A 10950-nucleotide genomic window follows, 5' to 3' on the forward strand; every position below is an offset into this window, starting at 1 on the left:
TAATCACAGCACCTCGATTGACAACATAAAAAGCTCCACGAAGCGGTAAGTCTTCAAAACGAGCCCAGGGAAGCACGTGCCGAACTATCCATATGACCAATATCATATTCAAGAGATCGGGTGTGAAAGTGGGTCCACTGAGATAGCCAGTCAACGTTCCTTTGGGGTTTGATTTATTTTGTTTTTGTAAATCTTTGTAGCTAGGTGGAAGAATCACCCCGGCCGCGATGGCTTTGTGTCGTTGCTTGCAAGATGGTCGTCCCAACTTGCCGTCGCGGTGTCCCCACAAGCCCCAATAAGATCAATCTCCGCGTAGATAGTAACCTTTACACCATAGACACTGGTGTTTGAGGCCCTACAGTGGTAAGTAGTGAAGTCAACCTTCAAGTTAGTGATAATCATGTAAAAAGAGGAATAGCTGAGATGATGAAGACGAAAAACTTACATCAGCTGGGCCGTAGTACTCAAGAAGCTGTGCAACATTGCTTGATCGAGTCATGTTGTAACCAGGCTCATTGGAACCAACAAACTCGATGTCGGAATCTTGATCTAGGTCGGCACCATCAGGAATCTCAAACGCCTAAGTTTGACAAACAAAAAGACTTTAGTCATACAAATAAACGAATGATGGAAAGAAATGATTAGCTTACATTATAATTGGCTTTCTTGCCTTTTCGGGGCGAGGATCCTGTCGAACTTCCAGACGGCGACCTGGCGCGCTTACTAGTTGAAGAACGAGACTAGGAAAATAAGCAGAAAAGAGTTAGATACACTTGATTGGTATGTTTAGTTCTTAAACATACTGATCATTTCACAAACTTACTTTGCCTTTCACACTTGGCTTTGCTTTAGGCTTTGCTAGTGCCTTCGGTTTCGCTGTTGCTGGTCCATGATCCTTCGACTTCTTGTTCACAGTATCTGCAGGTCGAGGTGATGCACTTCCAACAACTTGAACCTCGGTATTGGTCGATTTGACTCGAGGTGTCAGTGATGAAACAACGGCGGAACGCGAGTCTTTTGGGGTAATCACAAAACCTGGTTGCGGGCGAATAGGGCTTGGTGGACGCAGGGTTCGACTGGATGAAGGTACAGTGGAATCTTTACCCGGAACCTGAAGTGACGACTGCGATGAGCTTTTGGAGGATACCATGGAGCTAGTAATATAACTTTAAAAAAGTTATTCAAAAAATATCAAAAGAGGAGATTGTTAGATTTATCTCGGAAGGAAATTGACAAACGGGGTTCACTTGACTCACCTTATAAATGTAGCTTGGTTACCTGAACCACAGGTGAGCCTTGCAAAAAACATCGAGTTGCTGGGGCTAGCGATTGTAATTGATTCTGGTTGGAACTGAATGTCGAATGGTGGGATTCAATTGAATGGTTCATGGGATGGTACTGAAGTTGAGACGCCAAAGGGATAAGTCGGTGGGGTACTGGTGTACATCGTACACCAATCTGGTAGCTCTGGGTACAGGGTATTTCTCCGCAATATAGCAGAGAAGCCCTGGCCCCGGCCCAGTGCGGAGCGCTCACTCCGCTATGGGTTTTTCCCAACGTCAAGGTGCGGAGCGCAGGCCCCGCTACATATGGCGGGGCCATCGCGCAGCCTGAAACCGCTCCGCAATTGCTCTGCAATTGAAAAAAAGCGCGGAGCGATTGCGGTATTGCCTTAATTGAAGTTTCAACCCCATGATCTTTTTATTGCTTCTGTACGTAAGTGATCCAAATCCGAATTCTCAGAGTCCATTGACTGTAACAAACAAAGCTAATCTTTTTGACCACTTGATTGTGTTGAAGTCCCGGAAAGGGACTTGTTCTGGACCATGGTATCAGGAAGTTTGTGGAATTGAAAGACACTCATTGGTAAGTACAAAGCAATGGCGGATTTTACCAAGAATATAGGGTTCAAAAATGAAACCCAACACCTTACTGAAACCACACTCATGATATTTGCAAGAATCAGCACTATGTCTGTCTCTACATTTTGTCAACCTATAAAGCCAAGGCAAGGTTAGACAGTTTCAATTGGGCAAAGTTAAGTGGTTTCAATGATCTTCTCAATAATGAGATGTCTTTAGCCTGGGAGAAACAATAGCATAGGCTTGCTAGTAGTCTTTCCTGTAATCATTAATACCAAGAGTGAAAAGATATAAGATCTTACCACTTCCACTTGACTAAGACCTTGATTTCAAAAGTTGAACAGTCGAATTCTCAATAAATGCCTGAATACTAAATCCAGTCGGTGAATCATTGGTAATCAGTATTATTTCCCTCATTACCAACCATTGATGGCTCCAAAGCTAGAGCAGGTTCACTCATCATTTCACTAAACAAATTAGGTAGATCATCACCCAATGCCCGGTTGGTATTTATAATGGTTGGTTAATCATAACCCTAGCCTTTTAGTTACTAAAGTCAAGATGTGAATTTGCAGAGAAAACGCTATTGGGCAAGTCTGACGTACGTTCGATTTTAGGAAAGTCTTGTATACAATAAGGTGTAGAATACCACGGTTCGATTGAACTTAATTTGATTCGATTTTCAAATTCACCTGATTGTGATCCAATCACAATTCTACAATGTTCAGGTTTTAATAAATTCATGGTATCTTGAATCAATTTTGGATCGAATTTGTTGGTTAGATATGAACTTGATAGAATTGATTCACGTGGACATGGTTTTCTTAATGAAGTGGCTAATGAGGTGGCATATTGAACAGGTGCAGATTGTGATTTGAATCGGAATCGGATTGCAGCTAATTGAGCTTGTTCTGGAAATGTCCATTCTTGTGGTGGGGTTGATCTTAAGAGATCAAGGTATGCTTCTGATTCAAACGGATTCGATGCGAGAGGTTCACTCATCATTTTGACCAAAGACCCAAAGAAATTGGTAGATCATCACGAATTACCCGGTTGGTATAATGGTAGGTCAATCATAACCATAGCCTTGTAATTACTAACATCAACATGTCAATTTGCAGAGAAGAAGCTATCGGCCGAGTCTGGCGTACGTTGGATCGGATGATCCACAACTCTTGATCCAAATGGATTTGATTCGGAAGCCCAGTGTCCAGCATAATCAAAATCATCGTGCGAGTCGTCCAGGTTAATAGAGACAAGAAAGTTGTCCAAAGAGATAGTATTTTTGTTTTGTTGGTCATTAAATTCCATGATGAATAAATTCTGATGAGATGTGTTGTGATAATCAAAAGTATAAAAAGGGCATTTAAGCGTTTCAGCGTTTGACATGACATTGTTTTTGAAAGACTAAGACTAAGACACGGATATTGTCCTCAAGGGTGAGGCGACACGATGAAAGCAAATTCAACCGTAAACAAGAAATAAGTAAATGATTTGGGTGAGTATAAGTCCGGTCGGGGGGATGATGAAAGAGAGGGAATGTCGGGATGTGTTTCTTCATAACAAAGAAGAAGCTTTGGGCTATATGACCGGTCCAAAAGACAATGAAAAATAGAATCCCAAGGCACCAGGAAAAATTTGATATGGAAAGCACCGACAAAATGACAAACGGAAATAAGAATCAGAGAAAGAGAGTCTTCCTTGAACTTTCTGAGAAAAGGATACAATAACAGGGGGATGGAGAGATAGACAGATAGAAAGAGAAAAAGAGAAAAAGAGAGAGCAGAAGCCCGTTGAAGATGGGCAACGGTGATGATCTAAAAAAGAGTAGTAAAAAGCTTTCCGGTAAAGCCGTTTTTTGCAATGAAATTATTGAAGCCGAGCTTGGTGTGATATGCTTTGAGAGCGGTATTGAAGTGCTCAAGTGATTGGAAAGAAACAAAGAGACTTGAGACCGTGTTGTCATGTGTAGCTGGGGAATAGGTCCTTGTGGCCTGGTAAAGGGTCTAGTATAGGTTGGGGAGAGGCTTGTATAGGAAAAAAGCCAAGGAGAGCGTAATGAAAGCTGAGGCAAAGGGATTGGCAAAGGGTCTGGTATAGGCCGTAGAGGGATTTGTATAGGGAAAGGGCCATGGAGAGTGTAATGAAGGCTGAGGCATGGGGATGGTCGGGAAGAACATTTCTTTAAGTATATAGATGAGAGTCTGCTCAAAGATGAGCTTTGGCAGACCTTCACCTAATGATTTGATTGATAGAAACGACATTGCTGTTTCATACGATTCTTTAAGATTATTTGCGCCTTATTTAATCGAAATGAAGAAGAAGCACAAGGACGTAGTCATCTTTAAATCAGATATAGAGGGAGCTTTTCGAATCATTCCACTCCATCTTCAGTACCAGATTCGTCAAATTTTGAAGATCAAGAAAAAGTTCAGAGCTGATCATAATTTAACTTTTGGATCATCAGCAAGTCCACACATTTGGTGTGGTGTATTTTCATTAGTCCTTTGGATAGCGGAGGAAGTCTTTAACATCAAAATGTTGAACAACATGATGGACGACGTGTGGTCAGTCGCACCAGCAAACGATTTTGTGACCTTTAAAGAACATCGGATTCCTTCTATGCAGGCCAAATTATTGATGATATTCGACATATTAGGATTTCCATGGGTATGGAAAAAACAGTTGCATGGTCCTGTTTTAGAGGTAATTGGTTATGTCGTAGACACCGAAAAAATGTTGATTTACCTGGCTCCTGATAAAAAACAGTTAATGATCGAAGCTATTAAAGATTTTGTTTCTAGACCTAAGCAACCGTTAAGGGCTTGGCAATCATTGGAGGGTTGGGTAAATTGGGGTTGTAACTCAATGCCATTTGGGTGATTTGCATTACAGAGTCTTTACGAGAAAACGGGTGGAAAATCGGAACCTTTTTCTACCGATCTATCTCAACAAGGAAAATCAGGCCGATCTCAGATGGCTCATCAACTACTTCAACGGTTGTGACGGTGTTAGGATGTTGGAAGCTATCAAATGGTCAATCGCGGAGGCAGATGCGATTTTCTTTAGCGATGCATGTCCTACAGGGATTGGTATATGGGAGCCGATTCCAAAATCAGGTTTCTATTTCAAACTTCCCCTCCCTTCCAGAAATATTTTCTGGGCTGAATTACTAGGAATCGTCTGCGCGATCGACTTGGCAATTGATAAAGGTCGGAAAAAGATTTTCATTCACACCAATTCTAATATTTCATTCCACCTATTCAACTGTCACAACCCAAATATTATCTGCCGTCCTCTATTTCGCCATTGTATTTCTCGACTGATCGAAGCTAAGGCTGAGATCAAAGTGGGATTTATTCCTAGAGAACTAAACCAGTGTGCTGACGCTTTGTCTAAATCACAATTTTTGACAGTTTTTAAGGACTATCAGGCAGCTAGTATCACTCCTCTGAACATTCCTTTATCTTTATCGAACGGTGGGAAAGATTCTAATATCACAGCAGCAAAGAATTCTCTTAGATCATGTTAGTTCCGATTAAGAAAAAGGAAATTAAAATGAAGAAGAAGAAACATATTAAAGTTATTAGTTTAAATGATTTAAAATCGCTATCTATTAAGGACCGTTTATCATCAATGTCTCTTTCAACAAAGGCTAAGTACAAGTCAGGCTTTAGAAGTTTCTTTAAGTTTTGTGAATTATTCAGTACTCCGTTTTACACAGATGAGAAGACTTTGACTTGGTACATTTCTTATCTCAGTCGTTTAATATTTCCACGTTCAGTCATGATTTATCTAACGGGCATCAAGTATAATTTCAAGATTAAGTTCCCATCCTTGATTTGTGAAACGGATTCGGTTTTAGTGAAGGAAGTTATGAAGGGTTGTATTAATGGGTTTTCAAAACCGGTCAACAGGAAGAAACCATTAACAGTATCTCAAATTGAATCAGTGGTTTCACAATCTTCTTCATCTCATGACAATCGTCTTTTCTTAGCAATTTTAGGGGTAGGATTTGGAGGATTGCACCGTTTAGGAGAGCTTACAATTCCTGATTCTTCCAAGCTTTATGATGTTAGGAAAATAGTTACTTGAGCGTCTTTGAAATTCTCAACATGTTTTTGTTATTTTCAATATTCATTACCTTATTCAAAAGGCAACAAGACATTTTTAGGAGCTCCGGTTATTATTCAACATTTTGATAATTCAATCGCCTGTCCAGTAACTTTATTAAAATCTTATTTGAGATCTCGAGATGAACTGTTTGTTTCATTACCAGCTTTATTTTTAACGTCTGAAGGTATATCTCCATCACGATCTTGGTTCCTCAAGAGATTTCACAAGTTTTTCGATAAAACTTTTTCAGGACATTCATTACAATCTGGAGGCGCTACTACCTTGGCTCAGTCCGGTTTTTCTCTAGACTACATCAAAAGCGCTGGGCGCTGGTCTTCAGAAGCGTTTTTAATTTACATACATGGTCATGCAGCTCTCCGTTTACCGGAAGCACAAAATCATATTGTTGGTCATGATTCTCACGTGGGTGCAAATGTCGTTTTTGTATAGTAAGTTTTTAGTATTTTGTTGGTTGGCTTTCATGATTTTGACCACGTATATTATAAAAATTTTGCAAGATGTTTCTTTCGGAACCTGACGTATTGTTTTAAATTTCATTGCGGTATCTTTCTATTCTCCTCCCTACTTCACCACTCTTGACTTTACGCTTTTCTATAGGCGGGTCGGAGGGGGTGTTAGGTTAGGAATGATGAAATTTATCGTCTCTTGGTTTGTGTACCAAGGGGCTTTTAGCCACACCTAACTAATACGTTATGTTTCTTATGTTTGTGAGTGTTCTGGTTTAAAACATTTCTTGAAGTTGGTCACTTGTTATTAACAGATAGGAATGTTAAAACAACAGGGCTATTTACATTACATGTTATCTGACGGGTTGGATTTTATCATATTGAAGTTGGTTTTTGATTGACGTCATTTCCCGTTTACCACTTCTTCTTTACCGTTCCTTTTGATAACATCTTTTCTTTAACATCTCACTCGCAAACATCTTTCTTATCATTCAAAGATAAATTTTTCTACCCACCCTCTCCTCCCTTATTTTTTATTTGGTTCAGGAGTTTATTGGTTCAGGAGTTTATTTCTTTAGGCGTTTATTATTAAAATTGTGTATTGTTCAAGTATTCTTTTATTCAAGATATTTATCCAGGATAATTTGTGGTTACTACTTTAAAGAGTTCGCTACAGTTATTCCATATTAGGTTCAAAACTCATTTCACATTTTGTTAAAAGGTTATCATCTTAGTGTGATTGTTTTAACTTATGTGTCCGCTAGCCACCCCGTGGGGTGTTAGGTTAGGAATGATGAAATTTATCGTCTCTTGGTTTGTGTACCAAGGGGCTTTCAGCCACACCTAACTAATACGTTATGTTTCTTATGTTTGTGAGTGTTCTGGTTTAAAACATTTCGCAAAAAAATCTAACTTGAGACCCCCTAATTTCTATTTTATTACAATGTAGTTATCAAACAGAGGTAGGAGCATCAGACACACAAGCCACCCACAGAACTCGCTCTCATTTCACTTTACATAGTCTCTCGCTTCATTTGTGTGTCTATTTCAGTTCAGGCTTGTTCCACATGATTAATCAAGCCTGCCCTCTGCGGCTGTTTAGCGTGAACCAGATACAACAGAGTATCCAAACGCCAAGATACCCATTCCACTTGGGCCCGAGAGGTTGCAGGATTGCGGAAGGCACTCAACAAGATCCAGGCTCAAGTTGAAGAGAATGACAGTCTTCACAACAGCCATCCAGCAAAAGCGCGAACGCTAACCTGGGAAATGTATGTACAATGTTCAAAGTGCGTTGAGATGATTTTGCTCAATCAACAGCACTTGTGTCGATCAAGTGGTGTCTCATCAAGTCTTTTCGAGGACAGGCAAGGCAAGCAAAAACAAGGTACTGCGCATTTGGCTTTCACGGTGATGTCATACTCGAATCATCACGAGTGCATGCGTGTGCACTTTGGTGGGTTTCGGGAGACCCGCTTGCGCATGCTTGAAGATTTGGACACGAGCACTCATCCTTCACTCTGCTTCGAGCGGCTTCTTCGCTCATTTTCATGTCTGCACAAAATTCATTTCAAAAGATCACAAAATCTTGACTATTAAGGTCTCGCTGGAGACGGTCGATATCGGTTTTCATCTAGCCTACTAAATTTTTGGTTGTCGATGAGTCCCGTCTCGACTAAACGAGTATAACGAAGCGATTACAGATTTCAGGTGGAAACTAAAAAGAAAAGAAATTTAAACGATTTGTAGAAATCCGAGACTATGGCCTTGATATTATTTTTTTAATACCAATCAAGATTCTTCTGAAGTGATATCACAAATACAGGGTAAAGCGAGGTCAACAAAAACCAAAAAAAAACACATATGGGGGTTAGGGAGTCTTCTCAATCACTTTCGTCAGCATGCTTGATGTTACCAGAACTACTGGTACCTAGATGAGTCTCATGAGCGGGGGGGAGTCCTCGGAGACGTCGAATGAATCCGGAAGCGTTAGGGTTATGCAAAGGGCTCTCGACACCATCGGTTCCAATGCAGCAATCGTAGATGAAGCAACCAACGAAAGTTCCGCTGTCGGAAGAAACAAATATCAACTTTCATCCGACTGTGACCAAGCCCGATATGCTAGAAAAGACTTACCACACGGGCGCCAAAGTTGCACACCAGAACCAGTATCTAAATAAAGCGGAAGGCGATTATCGCAGTTAGCATATCCACCACACTTGCAAAACATCCCACACGTACCCTGATCTGATTCGCCAAACCTCACTCCCATACCCGGCGGCCCAAGTAACTAGTCTGGGTCCGATATCCCTAGATGTAAAAACATTTAGTTCAACATTCTGAATAGAAGGAGTGGGTCACTAGATAGAAAGAGAGGGAGAACTCACCTAGCGGGGTTCAAAGCGAAGGAGGTCTAATCATAATCGAACTCGTAAGCTTGGGGTTGGTACCGAACTCCGAGTAAGCTTCAACTCAATACTCACCTGCATTCCCCTGTTTGGAAATATGGTGGTTAGTTAATGTAATGAGCAACATTGTTCCAATTTTTGAACTCACAGAGTAGACGCCAGAGCGAAGACCACCCAAAGTATGATAAAGGGACTGATTCCTTTTGGTGGCGCCATGTTACCAGCATCTCCGGTAGCAACACTGGCAATCGTTGTTCATGTCAGCATTTTTTCTCAATCGACGCTGACCATCTATGTACTCACATAAACATCATCAATATCGCAGTCATCAAGAATTCGTTGAAAAAACATCCGAGGTTAGACATATATGGAAGACTATAGCGGTTGTATCAAATTAGATAAACTATATAATCTCAAAATCAGACATCAATTGTGAGAGCTCACGGGTCTGAAAATTAGGAAGCGTTTTGGTAAGCTTTGCGGTAGATAGACTTATGACGCATGATTGAGACTTACTCGTGAAGTACAGGCCTCCGGTTTTATTAATCGTCCGTATGTGGGCTCCTCCCTCGAACAAAGAGATGGCGCGGGAATAATTCAAGTCTTGAACCAGGTCATTCCAAAATCAGTATACGAGTGCTATTTGCAGATAGCATATTGTATACTGCTCACACGTGAGTCTAGATTGGTGATGTACACGTTAGAACATGATGCTGAAGCTCTGTTGAAATCTAGAGATAAATTGCGTACCCTGCTCCAAAGAATGCGCCAGTGAATTGGGCCAACCAGTAAAGAGGTCTACACACGATATTGGTCGGTGAACAAGCGTTCTTCTGGATGAGATCATTGGAAGACATCTTACACTTTTTTCCAAGAGAATCCCCGCAATAATGCTAAAGTCAGAGTGACAGCCGGGTTGATCTATAGAAGTAATCAAATGAGTGATTCCATGCAGGAAATGGAAGAGATGGCACGTAGCGCATCTTCAATCAACTAAAAAAACGAGTACTTACGTGTCCTCCACTGATACCTCCAGATACAACCACACCGAGCATACTAACAACGAGCACCATAAAACGTCAACGCTCTTCCGCCGTAACTCAAACGAGTTCTATTTCACCTACACAGCTACTCCCCATCCGAACTGAGGAAAGACGAAGGATCTGTTAGACATATGGAGACTGAGCATATTTTTTCAAGGATGAACTCACCGATACGGTAGTCCAACTACCTCTCTCACCTGGGGCAACACTGGTAGATCCACCAAGAGTGACTTGATGATTGACGGCCGTACCTAGATTATTCATCATGAGTGACGTTGGTGAGCTCAAAAATTTCCGAAGGAAGGAGAATACAATGGAGTCACTAACCGAAAAGAACCAACACGGCAGTCCCAAAGAACTCCCTAAACCCAAGGGATCAGCACAACCGATTATGGGAATCAATCAAGAACTACAGAACTTACGCCCAGAATTCACGTGTTTGGCTACGGAACCTCGATATCCCAGTTTCCTTTCGGCGGGCTTGGACGTCTGGGAAACGAGAGTCTAGCGCAGGCATAACAGACATGCCAGGCGTGTTCGATTGATAATCATATTGATCGGTCCCGCGGTTACCTTCTAGGTCGCGCACTTTGTCTGCGGAGGATCTTCGGTGTTGAACGCTTGAATCTTGGTGAGAAGCCATTGCTATACGAGTCTTGGGGATTGATAAGGAACTAAAGCTATTCAAAAAGGTACGGAAATGGAGAAACGCTAAAGTGGTTTATAACAGTTCTTATCTTGAAATAATGATGAGCGAAGCCACAGGAGCTCTTGCAAAAAGACAAATCCAGGAGATATGGGGATGATAGAAAGGAGGAGAACGCTTCCCGTCGATGTCTTTTCTTCTGAAGGAAGAGATGAAGAAACACAAGAATAGAAGCAGAGCGGTGGCCAACCAGGAACTTATATGGAGGTAGGAGTCCAAGTAAGTGTGGTTGTCAGACTCAGAACACCCCCTTTCAATTTATACTTTAAGTGAGTTCTCCGGGACGGGAGGTCAACCCCAAATCAAAGACTCGCCCCGCCCTTTCGAGATTCTCCATCATCATGACAG

The 10950-nt window shown here is 41.3% G+C and overlaps 2 protein-coding genes across 2 annotated transcripts; both read right to left on the reverse strand.

Annotated features, from left to right (window-relative positions):
• Window positions 1–2389: 2389 nt before the first annotated feature.
• Window positions 2390–2867, reverse strand: MELLADRAFT_108649 (uncharacterized protein; the record flags this gene model as incomplete). Its single annotated transcript, XM_007412604.1, has 2 exons — window positions 2390–2412; window positions 2468–2867. The coding sequence occupies 2 exons, from the start codon at window positions 2865–2867 to the stop codon at window positions 2390–2392; spliced, it is 423 nt and encodes a 140-aa protein (XP_007412666.1).
• A 5461-nt stretch (window positions 2868–8328) lies between these two features.
• On the reverse strand, window positions 8329–10539 carry MELLADRAFT_89561 (uncharacterized protein; the record flags this gene model as incomplete). Its single annotated transcript, XM_007412603.1, has 15 exons — window positions 8329–8512; window positions 8582–8617; window positions 8687–8755; window positions 8833–8858; window positions 8929–8938; window positions 9002–9094; window positions 9157–9228; window positions 9298–9301; window positions 9370–9456; window positions 9604–9607; window positions 9716–9774; window positions 9867–9909; window positions 10065–10147; window positions 10224–10258; window positions 10319–10539. The coding sequence occupies 15 exons, from the start codon at window positions 10537–10539 to the stop codon at window positions 8329–8331; spliced, it is 1026 nt and encodes a 341-aa protein (XP_007412665.1).
• Between the last annotated feature and the right edge of the window lie 411 nt (window positions 10540–10950).

This window comes from Melampsora larici-populina, assembly GCF_000204055.1.
Source record: "Melampsora larici-populina 98AG31 unplaced genomic scaffold MELLAscaffold_31, whole genome shotgun sequence".
Taxonomy (NCBI): Eukaryota; Fungi; Basidiomycota; class Pucciniomycetes; order Pucciniales; family Melampsoraceae; genus Melampsora; species Melampsora laricis-populina.